The sequence below is a fragment of the Typopeltis vanoorti genome, chromosome 2 (genome assembly GCF_054136105.1).
Source record: "Typopeltis vanoorti isolate ZY-2024b chromosome 2, IOZ_Tvanoo_1.0, whole genome shotgun sequence".
NCBI classification, from domain to species: Eukaryota; Metazoa; Arthropoda; class Arachnida; order Uropygi; family Thelyphonidae; genus Typopeltis; species Typopeltis vanoorti.
Window position 1 is genome coordinate 157,741,624 of NC_143550.1, and position 20,956 is coordinate 157,762,579.

Below are 20,956 nucleotides of genomic sequence, written 5' to 3' on the forward strand. Positions count from 1 at the left end.
TTTCTCAAACTGTGTTCCGTGGAACACTAGTGTTCCACGGAAGGTGAATAGGTGTTCCGCGAGAAGTTCTGAAATTTGTCATTTTAGTTTGCTAAGGATTTTTCATGAATAAATATTTTATAGCATAAATATTCTGAGGAGAATAAAATTCGTGAATATGTCGAAAAGCTCAGACCCAGAATGCCTAATAACATCTGTGTATCATTAATTTTCACACATTGAAACCTTTCAGCTTTTGGGAGAAGGAATACCGCTGTTTATGATGGGTCATAAAAATTATCTGCAAGCGGATTATAACAATGGGTGGCATGTTCTCAAAACTGAATGAAATAACATCTGTGTTGCAAATATCAGTGACCAATCAGCAAGGAAGTATAAAGAAAATTTTCCACTTAAATCGAAGAACAAGGTAGTCTGTATGCGGTTCTCAAATCTATTAATACTGAATACTTTCTTTGCAAGTTCGTATTGCAGTGTGTAAGTGCTTGTTCTGAACCGGAGTGCCGTGATTTTTTTAAAAGTAATAGGAATACAGCTTTAAATTCTAATATGAATAAGAGACACGGCACTTTGTTTAATTTTAGTATTAAGAAATCTCTCATTGAAGGTGTTTGTGGAACAGATAGTGAGTCATCCACCTCAAGATTTCCAGGATGTACAAAAGGAAGGGAAAACTACCAGCACACAGGAGAAAAAATCTGCATTCATTCGTAAGTACTTTTAATAATATTATAAATATATTTGGTGATCAGAATGGGATATGTCAACGAAAATCAGCACAAATTAATTTAATGATGTTTATGTTTAATTGATGTTTAATTCATTATTAATTAATGATTAATTATCAATTATTAATTAATAATACAAATCAGGTAAATTACCAATTAATTATTAATTAATACATTATGAAATAACCAAGGTGTTCCGTGAAAATTTCAGGATTTGTGAAGTGTTCCGTCGTAGAAAAAGTTTGAGAAACCCTGGTATAGGGTATATAAAGAAATGAAATAAGCAAGTCACGAGCAGTACAGTGTACAGCAAAGTTGTGGCCAAAGAAAATCTCGGAGTTCTTTCGCTATGTGACAGAGAAAAGGAACAATGACTTTATCTGGTGCAGAAGGTAGGGAGGTAACAGAAGCAAATGAAATAATTGAATTACTAAGTGATAATTTTGCAAGGGTATACCATTCTGAGTGAAGATACTGTAGTGCAGATGTAGTATTGGCAGATGTGAGAATAAAGGTAGATGAATTGGAGTGATTATGATATTTCAGAGCCTTAATGCAGATATGGACATGGATTAGATGAGATATTAGTCCATGTATTATTGGAATGTATAAGAGAATATGGCAGCTCATTTGACCAGTTTGTTTGTTTTAAGCTCTCGGCTTCTTCTAGAAAGGAGCCGAGTGAAGGGAAAGAGGACAAAATAGTTCCTCTGCACAAAGGAGATTCCAAGACAGAGGTAGCAAGTTACAGGCCAATCAGCATATCCTGAGTGGTGGTGGAAGTAGTTTCAGGACTGGATGGATGGATAGGAATATGATACTTTATAGGAGGCAGCATCAGTTTGTAAAGGATAGGTCTTGCTTACTTTCTGTAATAAAGTGACAGTTGAGTTGGATAAGGCTACATAACTACATGGTGATACTGCTGGACTTTGCAGAGGCACATGATACCACATGCAAAAGTGGCTAAAACAGCACATCAGATTACCTGCTTGTTGATGACCACACTGACAAGAAGGGATAGGGAAGTCATTATTTATTCCTCTTTAAAAGGCTATTAAAGCCTTATAAAGGTCTGGGCTGCTGCACACAGTTCTGTTCTTTGGATTTCATGGGAATGAGGAAGTGAGGATTCAGAGGAATAGGAGAAAAATAAGGAGACCTGATAGAAACATATCAGTTATTAAAGGGATTTTTTTAGCATTGACACTAAAGAATTTTTTTTTTCAGTATATGGTGGAAAGGGAAAGAACAAGGAGTCACTCCTGGGAATGTGTAAAAATGTGGTTAGCAAGGGTGTTTGGACTACATTTTTTGCTTGGAGGATGGTAAATGAGTTGCCAGAGTTGGTATGAGTACTATGTCAGTGAATAAGCTCCAGGAGAGGTATGAAAAGCACTGTGTGGATGACAGGTACCATAGGCCATCTTTGACTCTTTGAAGATGCCTGAGAAATAATAATAATATATAATTTATTTTAAAATTGGAATACCATTAGTAGGCACACTAATAATAAAAGCTGGAAAACTCATGTAGAAAATCTATCTATTTAATTGCAGAATTTTTTGTGTATGTTTTACAGGCATCTTTAAGAATAGAAATGGAATGACAAATACAATTAACAGGAAAGTTTTAAAAAATGTTACCATAGTATTTACAGTTAGGTAGAATAACAAAAATGATAAATACTTTCCTAACTAAAAAGAATTATACAGCTCAGCTAACGCCTTTTATAGGGAGTAGGCAAGGCCTTTTAACCTTATCTAGCTTTTGGACAGCTATCTCTGCCAGTAGCCAATCAGAGATAGCTGTCCCAAGACTATTACTAATTGTAAGCAGCAAAAAGACTGGCAAATAAGTGCTGCCATCTCTTGGTACCTAATTCTAACATGATATGTTATTGTCTGAAATAGTGTGGATTCTACAGTCAATTGTTTTTTTGCTTTCGCAGAGAATTACCCCACTTACCCATGCCAGAGATCAGCTAACTCAGGAACTGGTTGAAGAAAGGCTTAGAAAAAAATTCCTCTGGTCGGTTTGCTGAACATACCAAATCCATCAGGCACAGAGTTCTCTGGAATAATACTGAAATCCTTCACAAGAGCAGGCTTCTTATAGAACACCTTTATAAGGACATTGCTAAGCATTACTTATTGCCCAAACTTATATACATGTGATGGTCTTTGCTTATTTTCTTTATGGGAAATAGTACTTGTTCAATCTGCTAATCTTTCCTAATTTATTCAAACTGTATAATTCTTTAGGCCTGTGTAGCTCAGTGGAGGTGGCATTTGCATCCTCTGTGCAAGTCAAAAGGAGCTGTAGGTTCCATTTCTGTGATAAGGAATGGTAACCATATATAAGAATGCTATTGTAAAACAATTTATTTTACTGTACAAAGATGTGTTGTAAAAACCACTTTTGTAGGATCACAATTTCTTCAGTTCTTTTATCATGAATACTTTCTTCCATTTTGAGTAACTCATCAGTGGGAGGTAGACTTGTAGAGATATTGAAAGCTAACTGAATGGTAGAAGTGATATTTTTCTATACTAGGAGCAAACTGGTGTATTGTTATTACAGTATTTTTATCGTAATAATACTATATTGTTTCAGTATAGTTATTATCATCCTACTACGCCATATTATTTGAATAATTTTGATTTGAGCTAGTTGTCCCATCGTTGTTATTATTATTTTTTTTTTCATTGAGGAGGAAAGTAAATTATACTTGACAAGAAATATTCTTGTTTTCATCTTTATATGACTTCTGCTTTCAGTTAACTCTCTATAATATCTCTATTAGCCTGATTCTCACTGATGAAACCTAAGTAAACATGAAAACTGGTCTGGATAATGATGACCCTTCTCATAATGCATGTGTAATTTCATATGCAAATTCAGATCAACTTGATGTGAAGTCAACTGCCTCTATGTACAAGTAGCCTTGTACATAGAGGCTTATCTGGAAAAAAAAAAGTATTTTGCTAGAGAACACATAATTATCAGACAGCAGATCGTATAGATAAGATTAACTTCCCTATAATAGTATTTAGTAAGTTAATATGAAATCAAGTCACTTAGCTATGACATGAAAATTAGCTTAATATCCCATAATGAAGATGAGATGAAATATGATATAAAACTAGAATTTCTTTGGTACTGGATGCAGAAGCTTGCACTATAGTTTGTGCCCCCTCATATCTGCTCCATCACCAATAAAATATTTTAAAAGCATAGGCCTTAAATCAAAGTTATTCCATAGCTTTTCTTGCTGTCTAAATAGTTGCATAAATAATTTGAGGATATTAACTGCAAATCAATGAGTCATGAATCAGTTATTTATATTCCTAAAATGTGTATGTTAGTCCCATAAATTTTTCTTATACTTTAATTTGACACATGTCATCTCAGCCATAATCTGTATAATGGTTTTCTGTTGAGCAGTTATGGCTTTGGCTTCGAGCCCTTGGATAAGATATCATCAAATTCGTGATATTTATTCTCAAGGGGTGTACAGGATATGATAGTACTACATGAAAAATTTACATCATTACTAACTTCCTATCTACAATTTTCCTCCAAATCAATCTATTATCTGTCAAGACTCCAACAATGTCAGATCTTTTATTTCTTTCTTTTAAGGCACTTTTTTGCCATATCAGTCCACCTATATCTTGGTCTTCCTCTGAGTCTTTTGACTGCTAACCTGGCAGAGAACACTTGTTTTGCTAATCTTCCCCCCCCCCCCCATTCTGTTTAAGTGACCATACCACCTGAGATTAGCTCTGCTAACACATTCTTGGATGCTAACAATGTCAAGTTCTTTCCTAATATCCTCATTTTTTAATATGATATTGCCATTGATGCCATCTATTCATGCCTCTAATCTTTCTCAGGACTCTCATATCTGTGGTCTCTAGTCTTTGGTCAAGTGTTTTACTTCTGACCCAGCTCTCAGATCCATAAGTTAAAACACTGTCTTGTATACAATCTTGTATACAGTATACAAAACACAATTTAGTGTTTTGACTAATGTTCTGTCACATGTTTTTTTTAAATGTACAAAATTTACCCTTTGTTATATTCCCATGATTTCTCAACTATTTGTTGTAAAGTGAAAATCTGATCCTGACAGCCTCTATTTGGTCTGAATCCAGCTTGTTCTTCACCAAGCTTCTCTTCCACAATCCTTCTCAACCGTTTCTCAAGTATACTGGCATAAATCTTACAAACAATCATGTTCTTTGTAGAGAAATACCTCTGTAATTGTCACATTCAGTTTTATTTCCCTTTTTATATATGGGTACTATGAGAGCTCTACTCCAATCATCTAGAATTCACCACTCCGTCCAGGCCCTCTGAAACTATGCAGTGCAGCCATTGTAAGACTTTTATACCTCAATATTTGAGCATTTCTGGTCAAATATCATCTACTCCAGCTGCCTTTGCATATTTCAGACTTTTGATAGTTTTTTCTACTTCAAGTATGGATATGTGTTCCTGATTGCATGCCTGGTCAGTATTTTTTTATCACTGTGCTATCATTACTGCTAGTTTCATTTAGCAATTTTTCACAGTAATTACTTCATACTTTTCTCTAGTTTTCATATCACCTTTATCATCTCTAATTCCTTTTTCAGCACTGTTTCCTCCATTTCTGAGCTTCTTCAACAACCTCCAGAATTTCTTGTCACTTTCTTAATATTTATTCTTTGTGATCTTACAAAAGTCTTCCCATGACTTTTGTTTAGCCAGTTCTACACAGTGTTTAGCTTTCTTACATTTGCCTTGTATTCTCTAAGAGCACAAGCTGACTTATTTGCTAGGTACTTTTGATATGCTTTCTTCTTTTCCTTCACTGCCTCTTAACTTCCTATGCCTGCATTGGAGTTCTGATTTTTCTCTCTTTGCTGGCGACCTCACCACATGCCTCTCTGGCTGAATCAATCAATGTTTTTGTCAGAGCTTGCCACTGAATCTACAAGGCTTGATTCCTATTCTCAGACTGTTTCATTTTTTCTTCTTGAATCATGTTTGTGTATTTTAGTCTACAGTTCACATCTGAGAGCTGCTCAACTTTTATTTTCTTTTTTAAAGTGAATAAAAGTTGAGCATTTATGTTCATGTTCTTCTTTTCAATATGAAATTCAGTTTTATCCTGCTCAAGACTAAATGGTGATCACTTCCAATTTCAAATCCTCTGTACACTCTAGTCCTGCACTGGAGAGAGAAAACATCACTATCAACAATAACATAGTCAATGAGACTTTTCTTATTCCTTGCATCTTCTCTCCATGTGAATTTGTGCACATTTTTATGTTGGAACTTTGTGTTAGTAATAACTAGTCCATGTCCTAAGCAGAAATCTAATAAGTATTTGCCATTATTGTTAGCTTTGCTCTTTTCTCCAAATTTTTCCAAAATATTTTTGTATGTCTGACAATCATTTCCTGCTCTGCTGTGTAGATCCCCAACAAGGACCAACTTTTCCTTTTTCATTGTGTCAATTGCTTTCTCTAAAGCCTCAAAAAATTCCTCCACTTCTACCTTAGTAGAACCTTCTGTGGGACCATAGGCACAAATAAGTCTCATTGTACAGTTCCTCATTCTCATATTTGCCCACATTACTCTACTTGAGACTGACTGCCATTCAAGAAGATTAGCCTCGTATTTAGTGTTGAATACTATGGGTACTCCTTCTTTTCCTTGATTGTCATTGCCTGAATATAACATTTTGTATTTATTGCTCAGAAAGATCTCACCACTTTTTTGTTTCAGTCACGACTATTATGTCGATCTGGTACTTATTCAATTTCTCAGCTAGCTTCATTTCTTTCCCATTTAGGTTGTTTAAGTTGATAGTACCGATATTCAATTTTGATGATATCGAGTTGGGGTGTGTTTTAGGGTTTGTTCCAGTAGTTGGCTTTTTGCTGTTTGCCCTGGTTCACTGGTGAAAATAACGGGGGCCTTGTTTAATAGGGCGATGTCCCAGCTGGCATGAAATTTTGTCATGTTGTACCATCATTTAATATCGTGGTTTAAGCCAATAAGAATACAATTTGGTCATGTAAATCCCAAATTTCCAGCCCATCCTCGTTCATTCACTATTTAGGTAGATAGCTAACAGGGTGCACCACGAGAAAGTGAGGATTGGACATTAGGTCAGAAGCCGTGGTCAGTTCTCCGCATTCCTTTTAAAGGCTATGTGGAGGTCTCTCAGTTATACAGCTTTGACTTCAGTACCCTGGCTAAGATATTCACTATATAAATTATACTTAACAAGAAATTATATTCTTGCTTTTCAGTGTTTTTTAAAAGGTCCCTCCACAAAAGAATGGACCAGTCACTACACCCAGCTTCTAAACATTAATAATCAAATTGAAATAAAACAAGTAATATGTCAAGAAACAAGTGAAGAACCAATATAGTTAAATGATTTAAAGAAAATATTCGAAAAACTGAAATACAGAAAAGCTACTGGAGAAGATGGAATAAATTCAGAACTATACAAATACAACTCTAAACCATTTCAATTACAATTAATTAAATTTCTAAACAGAATATGGGAAGAAGGAAACATTCCACAAGAATGGAAGACAGCAATAGTCATAAATAGACAAAAAAGGATATAAAAGTAAATTAACATCATGGGTTGAGGAAATTATTGGAGAAGAACAATGCAGCTTTAGGAAAGAAAGATCCTGCACAGATCCCACATTTATACTCAAACAAATTATAGAAAAAAGAATAGAATTTATCCTGCGAACATATATGGCCTTCCTAGATTATGAGAAAGCATATGATCAAATCAGCAGAACAGAATTAAGCAATATAGTGTATGAATTGAAAGCTACACCTCAAAACTGCAAAAGCAATAGCAAATGTAATGAAAGAAAGCTATATTAAAATTAATAATGAAACAACCAAAAAATTTAAAACAGTAGAGGCCTTATTCAAGGAAGTGGGTTCACCAGTACTCTTCAATATATATATATATATATATATATATATACATGTATATGGAAAAAATTTCAAGAGAATGAAGGAAAAACAAAATCATAGGAATTAAAATGGGAAATAAAGAATTAACCAGCCTTTTGTATGCTGACGATCAAGTTATTTTTGATGAAAATGAAGACCAATTGCAGAAAAATCTGCACATATATTGAACAAAACAATAGAACAGTATGACATGAAAATCACAATAAATAAAATGAAATCAATAGCATTTCAAGGTAAAGAAATTAAAGATGCAAATTAGTCATCCACAACAAAGTAATAGAACAAGTGAACAAATTTAAATATTAAAATAACAAATTACATAAGTCTCAATGGAGACATTGCATTGGAATGGAACTTTGAATAGACACTTCAGTAAACAGATGTCTAGAACAACCCAAATAAAACTATATAAAATAATAGCCAAACCAATTTTGAATTATGGCAGTGAAACTTGGACTTGGAGAGAATGAGATAAAAGAGAAGTGGAAGCTGCAGAAATGAAGTTCCTAAGACTGCTTGCAGGCTACAAAGAATAGACAAGAAATGAAGAAATAAGAAAACAGTTATCCTTAATTAACATAACAGAAGACATCACAACTATAGAAAGAACTGGAAAAGAACCACATAGAAAGAATGAATGAGGACAGATGGCCAAATATTACTTGGAAATATAAACCAAAGGGAACCAATCAAGAGGAAGACTTGGGAGGAGATGTGCAGAAGACTTTTTAAACCCTTGAAAACATTACAGGCAGACAGTTACCTAATACGGGAAGCCAAGAAGAAGAAGAATCTTTTCAGTGTGCTGGGCATTATGGGATACTAGGACAATTTAATGCAAAGTTGCTTCCATATGCAAATTGCCTGTTGGGAGGCTACTTCATACGATCATGCATGGGCAAAGAATAAAAGCCAAAATATAATTTCTTGTTGAGTATAATTTACTTGTAACCAAGTGATAAAACTTGCTATATCTATCTCTCATCAAAAATATTTTAATAGTATGGTGATACATTGTTTTTCTACTTGTATATATGGAAATATACTATTTACCATTGATTTTGCTCTCAGTATCTCTGTGGGTATAGCTCCCAGTGAATGAGAATCCAATAAAAGTAAAACTGTTGAAAGTTTATTTTTCACTTGGTTAGAGTATAATAAATTTAGTTTAATCCTTTATCCAAGTGTGAGCAAACAAAGTTTGCGCCTGAAAGTATCTTCAACTGGGGTAAGGTGGTACAACACCAGGGCAACTCATTACAAAGGTGGAGCAAGCTACCAACACTCCTGTCTCAGCATCTCCTATAATGCAAAACACATCTCCTTGCGGATATGTCTAATGTTATACATTAAGGGAAGGGCCACTACCCAGACTAGTTTTGACCTTTATTGAGGTCTCTTCAGTGGGAGCCAGGCCCAAGTTGAGATACCAGGCAGAAGCATTCGCAGGTCATCTCTACCTATAGGAGTTGCCAAATGGTGTGCCACCCTTTTTTTTTTAATAAATTACTCTGGATTTAGAGAAAGATGTTGAAAGTTTATTATACTCTAACCAAGTGAAAAATAAACTTTCAACATCTTGTAGTGGACAGCAGTGGACCTTGATGATATGTCAGCTCGTGTACTATGAGAAGTTGTTTAATCAAGTCTCAGCTCTGACAAGGTTCCAAGGGAGGAGTGCAAAGAGGGTAATATAGTTCCTTTATATAAAGGTGGTTTCAAGAGAGAAGTAGCAAATTACATAACAATTAGTATCTCTGGAGTGGTGATTCAAGTATTAGAAAAGTTGGTTAAAAATAAAATTCAGGAATCGGTGAATATGAATATGATATTCTATAGGGGCAACATGGCTTTGTAAAAGGTAGATTCTGAGTAAATTATTCACATTAAAATGTATTGAAATAAGGTGACAGTAAAATTAGATAAAGGAAATGGCTACATCACGATACTGCTGGACTTTGCAAAGGCATTTAACAGAATATCACATGCAAAACTATTACATAAGTTGGAGCAAACGGGAATGGATATGTGGCTGGGGGCATGGATAGGGAGGTGGCTGATAGACATATATGAGGGTGGTGTATGGTGGAGTGGAATCAAGGTGAATGAGTTACTAGTGGAGTGCCCTAGGGCTCTGTACTAGGACCACTGTTCTTTAATTTGTGCATTAATGATATGGAAAAAATTTGAGGGGGGGGGGGCATCCGGTTGTTTGCTGCTGATGTAAAAGAGGAGAGAGCAATAGCTGATAAAGGTGATGTAAATATCCTACAAGATGATTTAAATAAATTGGTAAAGGACAATGGTTGTCAATTTAATGTTGTAAAATGTAAATTAATGCATTTTGGGATGAAAAAATTACAAAAATTGATAGTACTTTACAGCAAATTGATGAGGCTAGGGATCTGGGGGTTATCGTGGATAGAGATTTGAAATTCAGAGGACATATTGAAAGAGTTGGCAAAATAGCTAAGAGGATTACTTAGTTGTTAAGAACACACCGACAAATAAAGATAGGGAGGTTATTATCTCTCTCTTTATAAGACTATGATTCGGCCACATGTTGATTCCTGTGAACAGATTTAGTCACCTGGGTTTCTTGGAGATCAAGAGGTGGTGGAGAGGATTCAGACACAACTAACCCAGCTCGTGACAGGTCTATGGAATGTTCCCTATGAGGATATATTGAAGGTGTGTGTACTGCAGAGTTTAGCTGACATGAGAAGGAGAGGAATGTCATAGAAACTTGCAAGTTACTAAAGAGATTCTATAAGATTGACAAAGAAGAAATTTTTCAATGCATGGGGAGTGGGGGGGGAGGGGGAACAAGGGATCACACTTGGAAATTGTCTAAGAGTGTACTTAGTAAGGATGTGTGGATTAGGTTCTTTACTTGGAGAGTGGTGAATGAGTGGAATGGATTGCCAAAGGTGGTTGCGAGCACCCAAATAAGTTTATGGAGCTGTATGATAGGTATTGTGTTAATAGATAATGTGGGTGTCACCCACGATGAGTCTTTTGTCTTCATGGAGTACCTGTATAAATAATAAGTCATAAAAAAAAAAAAAAAAAACTACTGGTGGACAACAATAGGTACCAGCATAATTAATGGACAGATTTAGTTCTCAATACTTAGTGCTATGTTTTGTGTTGATATGGCAGAAAGAGAAAAATTATGTAAATTTGTAGTAAAATAAAATAAAGGAAAAACATACACTTTCCAGAGAAATAATCATAACACTAACATTCTGAAATAATATATTTTAGGACTTCCCAAATTTACTCAATGCTAAAAATTAATGAAATCTGAAAATTACACAGAAAAAATAAATGAACCAAAAAAATTATTAAGTGCAAAAATTATAGGACTTAAAAAAGTTATGAGGTGCTTAATCTTGAGACTTCAAGATGGAGCCTAGTCAGCCTAAAGGTAAATCCAGCACTGATGTAAATTTTAACTTAAAGTCCTTATCCAGCATTATCCCTGAATCTTTTATTTCCTCCACCTCCTGTAAAACATCTTCATCAATTGTGTACTATGATCCCATCTCTGCTTCCCAAATTTTAAAATCTTACACTTTGCAACACTGAAGTGGTATCCCCATTCATTTTCCCACTCACTCAGTCTATTCAAGTCCTAAAAATCCACAACATCTGTCTATTCCTCATCTTCCCAAATTTACGTCATCTGCAAACAACTGCATATCTTCCTCCCCCAATTTGAATCTTTAATCTTCTCTAATTTGGTAAACAATAATGGCCCCAAAAGAAACCCTTGGCTACTACTACTGACTTTCTTTTTCCAAGATATCACATTCACAATTTGCTGATCCCTACTGGACAGCCAATCTCCAATCCAACTCACTAATCTATTATCGAATCCCATTCATTCCAGTTCAATTATCAACTTGTGATGTGGCAATCTATCAATGGCATTTGCAAAGTCTAAATATACCACTGTATATTTGTATACCACTGCTGGCCAGGTTGGCTGAGTGGTTAGCGTATCCACTCTCCAGTCAAAAGGCTGCGGGTTCGAATCTTGCCGTGGACATGGATGTTTGTGATTGCCTGTGAAAATACTAGTGGTAGTGGTGGTGGATGGTCGGTGGTAAATGGCATTTGGCATAGATGATAAAGGTAGTGGCAGTTGGTGGATTATTGGAGACTGAGAGGTGTAGAACAGGTACCCTCCCTCGATGAGTCTTTGGACTCCCTGAAGGTGTTACATAATAATAATAATAATATGCATCTCCCTTGTCCAATGCATTTATCATCTTGTTATAATAAGTAAGTAGACCGCTGAAACATGATCTCTCTTTAGCAAATTTAGAGAATGTAACTATTATCAACCCAATTCTGGGATTTTGGCCCTCAGTAACCTCTTCAACAATTTAACCACAATTCCAGAAAAATAGATTAACTATAATTCAAAGCCTGAGTCTTATCAATTCTTTTATGAAATGGAACAATTCTGTCCTCTTTCCACCATTTTGGAACTTGGTCCATTGTAAGACTCAAGTTAAACAACTTACATATGTCAAAGCTGCTGTTAAATATTTGAAACATTCCATCAAAACACATGATTATATGTCATCAAATCCAAATGCTTTATTAACCCAAGTACCTCTTACTCACTCACCATCAATTCCTCCTGCTCCTTTCTACAAACAAGAGGATGAAATACTTTGAAATACCTTCATGAATTGCTCATTTGCTCATTATTAAAATGACATTAATGGGAACTAGGTATCACTACCCATACCAGTTTTACTTTTATAATAAATTTAGTTTAATCCTTTATCCAAGTGTGAGCAAACAAAGTTTACGCCTGAAAGTATCTTCTGGACTGGGGTAAGGTGGTACAACAGGACGGCACAAGTGTACTTCTCATAGTACACGAGCTGACATATCATCAAGGTCCACTGCTGTTCTCACACTGATATTTTTCAATTTATTCAGTACCTCCAGTTCATCTACCTCAATTCTCACATCAGTCTCTGTCATATCAGTAACTGCCAAGTCACCATCTGGATGAAATACTCTTGCAAAGTGATCACTTAGTCACTGAACTATTTTTCTACTATCATCACTAAGTAAAGTAATCTTTCTATAATATTCTTTCTCTTACTTTCAACATAGGGAAAAAAAAAAACTTTTTGATTTACTTTAGCCTGCTTAGCTAATTTTCTCTCAAAATCTGATTTAGCCTTCCTCTATACTAGTTACTCTTCTTTCTTATGCTTTATATTGCTCATGAGCATAATGATCACCTTTTTGTTTATATTCCTTTCACAGTGCTTTCTTTATTTGCAGATCCTGCTTTATATCACTACTCATCCACTTAATCCCCATTCGGTTTATCCTCCTGACACTAGGTATGCACTCTGATACTACCTCACTCAGACAATCCTTGACTGCTTTCCATGCCCTAATAACATTCATTCCATGCAGTTTATTATGCCATGGCACTGCTCCAAGTTGCTTCCTAAGTTTTTCATAATCACCAGCTTTGTAGTTCCACATAAAACTGAAATTTCCACATGTTGAACAACCTCCCAGAAGAAGACTGCCATTACTTTCCTTGATTGGAGGTGGGGTTGCTACTGTAGTTATAGATATATCTTCTGATGCTATGACTAGATTCAACACTCTCAAATCTCTTGTCCCATCCAGTAATTAAATCAAATCTCTTGTCCCATGCTGTTTCCAGTAATTATCCCTTAGTAACTGTATAAATTCCATTTTCATTTTGCCATGTGACCTTTTCTCCTTCCAATCTATATTCCAATAGTTGAAGTCGCCCATGATAATTGCTCAGCCTGCACTCATCCACATCTCTTCTTCTGGACTCCCAGGTCTATAGCAGCAACCAAGAATATATTTTGTCCTGTTGACCTCTACCTCACACCATACTGCCTCAAATGAACCCTTTCCCTTAGATCTACAATCTTCCTTAACTTCTATTTTTATTGGTTGAAGTTCTTCAGCTATCATTAATAATACCCCTCCTCCTCCTCCTCCTGCCCTATTTCTTCTATCTTCTCTGAAAATACAATATCCATTACATTCTATTCCTGTAACTACATCATTCTCAGATAACCAGGTCTCCTTGATGCCAATAATTCTTTGCCAAGTCCAGTTGATCAATGCCAAAAACTCTGATATTTCTGATACTTCGGGCACTCATGTATATGCATTTCACTATCCCCTTGGGTCCACATTTACCCTTACATAATGTTATTACCTGCCCATTCAGGTTCAAAACCTGTGAAACTGCTCCCATCTCTTCAAAATCATTCCTGCACTCATAATTATCTATCCCAGGGTTAGCTACTTTTGCACAGTCATTTCTGCACCCACGCTCATTTATTCCAGGGATGGATAGACACATGCTTGATTGCTTCCTATCTCTAGTTTAATTGGTTTTGAACTTCCATGAACCATTGTCACCGAACAATACTTTCTCTAAGCGCCTAACTCCAAATTCATTTAAGTATTCATTTAAGTCAGTCAGGTTCTTATTCCCATTAAATTGACTTTATACATTTATAAACTGTACACCATTCCTCTTGCACAGTCTTCTCATTGGCCATCATGGTCCTTCTTTTCAGTTCTCTCATATCATCTGAGTTAGCAAACTCACAATCTTTACTTTCTTATTCTTCATTTTTGCTTCTAACAATTCTTTCATATCCTCCTTCACTGCATTTTTTTCATCATTCAAATCATTTATGCGTGGCATAACAAGTAACTCGCTCACTTCTTTCTTGTGCAAACTTACAGCTTCTCTAACATCTTTTATCTTCACACCTGGGAAACATGATTTTATCACTTTCTCATTAAGTATATCTCTCATCATTGAATCTCTATATAATGCTATTTCTTTTCTCCCAGTTTCTTGCACTTTTATTCTTTTCCCATTCACCCTTTCTTTTATTCTCTCTCTCCTGCCATTCATTTCTCCAGTCACTTGAACTCATGTTTTGTCCTGTGAAGGAGTCTGCATAAGCATGCACTTTCTTTCTTTCTGCACTGGCATCTCATCATCCACATTATTACTTCCAATCACTTCCTTCAAACTCTCATTCATATTTCATACAGTATCACTCACTGCTTCTGCTACATTTTCCACAACACTTCTGTGATCTCAACTTATATCTTTAATATCTGTCACTTCATTCTTCTGCTCCTAGCCCTACTCACATTTCTTGCATTCACTAATAAAACATTTCTGACAAAGATTCTTTCCACTCTCACCCTTGTACCACAAACCATTCTCTCTTGGTAATGAATACATGACACACTTGCTACATCACACTAAATTCTGCATATTAATATCATTCAACATTGATATCTTGGTCACCATTTTTTTTCAAATGCATCAGTTTCATAACATAGAATGCTTTTGAAATAATATCATGTAGTAATAGTCATGGCTAAACAATACAGTCAAAAGGAAAGAAAATACAACCAGTTATATTTAATGATATCACCGATATTTACTAAAAATAATGAGTTATCTGAGCAATACGTGTACAACAGCTGCTACAAAGGATGATACTTTTATAAGCAATAATTTATGTATGCCCAGTCATTGTTACATATTGTCTCACCATTATTCTATGTTCTACCCTTTTTCGTAGTGGTTTTAGCTATGTTTCTACCTCTGTCAACAGCTGTTATAATGGTGAGAGTCTTTGCAAAATAAATTTTTTAATGAATTTGCAAGTGCCAAATCTAGAAAAAAAATGTATATATAATTTTTATTATAATTTCTTCTAATTCAGGAAACAGTTTTCTAAACCACTGCAAATTGTTTCACTGTACACTGCTTTAATAGCACATAATAGTTGATAAGTTTTTTTTTTGAAAAGTACATCCTCATACTTATTTCTAGCCTAGATCCACATAAAATGTAAATCTTGTACTGGGTTACATTGCTAAAATTGTGAGGACATTACAACAGATTTTGCAGAGATTGATATGTAGAAAGAGGTTATGGTTCCTTTGTATATTAATCAGATTACCTATGGATTACTGTGTGCAGATTTGGTCTTCTGAATTTCAAAAGGATGAAGGTATATTGGCATGGGTCTAGAGCCAATTTACTAAGGTAGTTTATGGTCTCAGTAATGTTGGATAAGCAGAAAAATTGAGGAAATGCAATTTAGAGAGTACTGGATTAGAGGAGGAGGGAGGAATGTGATTGTGACATATTATTATTATCACAGGCAACTCCAAGGAGTCCTTAGACTCATTGAGAGAGGCCCTAAACATCAAGTCAAGAACTATTCAGCATTTGTGCAGTATCTGTCATACTTTGTTTTGAACTCATTCATAGTCATGGCACCCACAACAGACTCTGGCAGTCTATCCTATTCCACTCATTCACCAATCTCCAAGCAAAAAACCTAATTCTAACATCCTTGTTAACTACACTCTCACTTAGTTTCTATGGATGTCCTCTAGCTCTTCCACCACTATGTTGGTAAAGGCTTTTACCAGATTATTGGGTGAAAGAGATTTTTCATAGAAGTGGGGTGAGAACAACAAGCGACCATCCATGGAATCTGTAGAAGGTTCCAGAAATTGTCTCTTGTTGTTCAGAGGAGCAAGGAGTAGATGTTTTGGCCAAAGAATGTATGGTGATTAGAATGCATTGCTTAAGAGTATGATGAGTATTGAGATAGTGAATGAGTTTGAGATATGCTTTGATGAGCTTTGTGTATGACAGTGGAAGGGAAGTCTGATAATAATAATAATAGTAATATTAATATAAAAAATATAAATCCATGTCTGTTATCGAAGCAAGTTGACCGTTTTGTTTAATTTGAGTCTTTTTTCTGGGTTAGTCCCGAGGGGATGGAAAGAGGGGAAAATAGTACCACTGCATGAAGGAGGTTCCAAGACTGCTGTTGCAAATTATCGACAGATCAGCATATCGGGAGTCATTGTCAAGGCTTTGGAGAAAGTAGCCAAGAGAAGAATACAGGAATGGATAGATGATAAACTGGATACTGTATGGGGGACAGCATGATTTTGTGAAGGGTAGATCATGCCTCACTAACTTTGCTCACATTTTATAACACAGTGACGGCTGAACTGGATAAGGGTAATGGGTTTACAGTCATACTGCTGGACCTTGCTAAGGCCTTTGACAGGATACCACATGGAATTCTAATCAGCAAACTGCAGTATGGGATGGATATAGGGTTGGTGAGATGGATAGAAGGGTGGTTGACGGAGAGATATCAGAGAGTAGTTTATTCAGGAGTAGAGTCCAAAAGACGGCCTGTGACTAGTGGTGTGATGCAGGGTTCTGTTCTTGGACCACTATTATTTAATTTGTTCATTAATGATATTAGAAAGGATCTGAGAGGAACCATTCATTTGTTTGCTGATGATGCAAAATTGGGTAGAGCAATAGTGAATGCACATGATGTCAAAAGTTTGCAAGATGATTTGGATAGATTGGGGGACTGGGCTAAGGAGAATGGTTGTTAATTTAATGTGGTAAAGTGTAAGGTTATGCATTTTGGGGGGTGAAAAGATTAGCAGCACTATACCATATTGGTGGAACTGTACTCCAGGAGATTGACGAAGCCAGGGATTTGGGGGTGGATAGGGAATTGAAGTTTAAGGGGCACATTGCAAAAGTGGCTAAATCAGCTAATCAAATCACTTGGTTACTGAAGAATACTTTGACGAGCAGAGACGAGCAAGTTATTGTTCCTCTGTATCGAGCCTTAATAAGACCCCATCTTGACTACTGTGCCCAGATCTGGGTGCCAGGGTTTCTTCTTGATGGGGAGGAGGTAGAGAGGATCCAGAGGCCAGTGACCAAGATGATAGCTGGTCTATGGAATGAACCTTATGAGAACAGATTGAAGATTTGTGGGTTGCAGACATTGATTGATAGGCAGAAGAGGAGTGATATGATTGAGACATTCAAATTACTGAAGGGGTTTCTATACGATTAATTCAGAAGATATTTTTCAGAACAGGTCTGGTGGTGGGAGGACTAGGGGCCATCCATGGAAACTGGGCAAGAATGTGGTTAGCAAAGATGTTAGAACTAGATTTTTTTTGCATGGAGAGCAGTGAATGAGTGGAATAAGTTGCCAGAGTCTGTTGTGGGTGCCATGACTGTGAGTGGGTTCAAGGCAAAGTATGATAGATACTGTGTGGAAGCTGAATTGTTGTTGACATGATGTTTAGGGTCTCCCTCGATGAGCCTAAACTTCCTTGGAGTTGCCCGTAATAATAATAATAATAAGTTGGTTCTTGCAGATTACTCTGATAATATTACTCTGAAATTTTTTCACAGTAATTCATAATATTACTCTGAAAAATATAAATCTGCATCTGTTGTGGAGGTGAGTTATGCATCAAGATCTTTGCAACTCACTTCCATGAAGATGTGGTAAATAAAGATATTATTATGATGATAATTAATTACCACTTTTATTATTTAGAAAGTATTTGATATTCATGTGATCTGTAAAAAAATTAAAAATAAAAATCAAATAAAAAACTTACTGTATAATAGATATTAATCAACATATGAGCCTCAAACAGAATCAGTATTAATCATCATAATAAAATGAATATTATTCATTTTTAACTGTTAAGTTATGTACAAAATTTAATACTTATTCTTTTTGTTTCTTCCTGGAGGCTAAAGGATGGAAAAGAATTTGAAGCAAGTGAAAGATTTAAAGTCTCATTTAATGAAGAAGAAGATACATTGGCTCTTTTATTTCAGCATGTTACACCAGATGATGCTGGCCTGTATACATGTGTTGCTAGCACTTCTAGTGGGAAAATTTCATGCAGTGCTGAGCTCACTGTTCAAGGTAGCTTCAATCCAGATGCAATATTAGCATGGCATTTGTATCTGCTTGTTTTTAAAATAGAGTTAGCATGAATTTATCTATTTCTATATGCATATATTTGAAATGAATTTGGATGACAAAAAATAATTGCATGATATATTATGTAGAAATGCCTGGATACTATGAATATCATTTTGAATGTGTTTTATTGAACATTTACATGATTAGAATATTAAAGTATAAACTTTGGTCTTAAACAGGAAAAGACTGGTAAGATTTTAAAAATCCAGTCTAAAGTTAAACCAGACTTAATTAATTAAATCAAATTAATTACATCAAATATTCCACTTTTCTAAACAGTATTTAAATTATTACTAAACTCTACTGATTATAAGAACAGTGGTTAACTAAATAATTATAAATTTATTTTAAATATCCATGACTAAAGCATTGTAAATATGTAAATATAAAATTCTTTTTTTCATCACTTTATTCCTGATCTCACTATTATCTTAAGCTCACATATTTTTCTACATCTTCACTTCTGTAAATGAGGTTGTTTGTGCAGGTAGTAGCATACAACACCTAATTTACAAGACAAATAAAAAAAAAAAAAATAGCAAAAGCCAATTTTGCTACAGTGGTATCTCTCTAATCAGAACCTCTTTAGTCCGAACCCTCCAGTAATTCGAACTGCGGTTTGAAAGAAAAAAAAAATTTATTTATTAGGTATTATTATTTTGTGTACTATTAATAATTAAGGATGTAGCATTCTCAGTTGCTGCTGCTGCTTGGGAAGCCATCGAACCTGAGGCAATTCGAGCATAATGAAAAACTGTGGTCTTCTAGAATTTACCGAGATAACTACGGTGATACACATAAAAGTGGAAATTCAGATGTTGAAATTTCACAAGCAGATGTTAGGGAATGGATTACAGGTAGAACCGAAAGTGAATTCGAAATCAAATCAGATGCTGAAATTATAAATATGACGCTACAGAATGAATTTGAAGATGATGCTGACGATAAAGAACTCGAAGACAAAAAAAGTAAAACATGAAGAGGCAGTTGACAGTTTTAATATGTGTATAGAATGGGCTAAGCAGAATGATAATCTATTCCACAAAATTTTATTGCTAATGCAGCTCTGAGAAGCATTCGAAAAAAGTTTAGCTTCTAAGAAGCAAAAGAAAATTAATGACTTTTTTACAAAGAAATAAAACTTTTTTTGTGTTATTTTGTGAAACTTTTTTTAGAAGAAAGTAAACGTACAAGAAAGTGATATTTTTACACAAATTAATTTATGTACTGAACTATGCAATTTTATTAAATCAGAATCCTCAACAATACAGGTACATACAAACTAATTTTTTTACTAAAATCAGTTACTTCATTTATTTACAGAATTAAATTGATGTACCATTAGAATCTGATTATTTCTGTCTTAAACACTAGTAATTGTTGTCTCTTGGGGGGAAATTCATTAATCCGAACTTTTTGCTAATCTGAACGAGCATGGTTTTTATTAGTTTGGATTAGCGAGATACCACTGTACTTTTTATTTTTGGATAGCTAAAAGCCACAGGTTACTATCAGCTGCATCTGTGGGCATCTCTCTCGTTCTTTGTGTGTGTGTGTGTGTGTGGGATTCCCCTCCCTTTGAAACTCAGTATTTCTGTCTTCCTCGTAGAAAGGCTTATACGTTAGTTATACATGATTATTAATTCACTTAAGGAATTCAACATACACTAGAATACAAATTAAATTAAACTTTAATATATGTTTCCAATATTTCGGCAACATCACGTTGCCATTTTCAAGGAACTTATAGTAAAGACACGTGCACACAGGCACTACATACAGTAAATGAGGACAAAGTGAGTAAGCTATCATTTCTCCTAAAAGTCCTGATGGTGCCCCCTAGCAGGCTATGTAGGTATTCTTGGCCTTTGGGCTGAAGTTATTCTGTAATAATTGGACAACATTATATACTTTGGCAAGCATATTTATTTTTGTTATCAATCAAATATCCTTTTAAAGAGCTTAAGTAAAAGTACAGACAGTATTTCTGTCTGTGTTGTAACTGATTTCATTTTTGATGCATCTGTATATATATATATTGTTTTTCATTTATTCATATGCTCTGTCTCTCTCTCTTTCTCTCTAGTATAAAAAAAGAGAGAGAGAGAAAGAAAATATAAATATTCAAAATCATTATTTCTTCTTCTACTACTACTACTATTACTACACTTCCAATTGCCAGCATTATCTGTTTTCTAGGATATTAATTGTGAAGCATAAATTTTGTTATAATCCAATTATCACAGAGGTTAGTTTAAAGTCTTTATTATTATTATTATTTTTTGTGGTTATCAAATTATT

The 20,956-nt window shown here is 34.9% G+C and overlaps 1 protein-coding gene across 1 annotated transcript in view; it reads left to right on the forward strand.

Annotated features, from left to right (window-relative positions):
* Window positions 1–20,956, forward strand: part of LOC150109564 (protein Obscurin-like) — a 1,271,613-nt gene that overhangs the window by 154,066 nt on the left and 1,096,591 nt on the right. Inside the window, exon 17 of the mRNA XM_090402667.1 lies at window positions 18,417–18,595. Within this exon, the coding sequence (XP_090258793.1) occupies window positions 18,417–18,595 (179 nt within the window). The remainder of the gene's footprint in view (window positions 1–18,416; window positions 18,596–20,956) is intronic.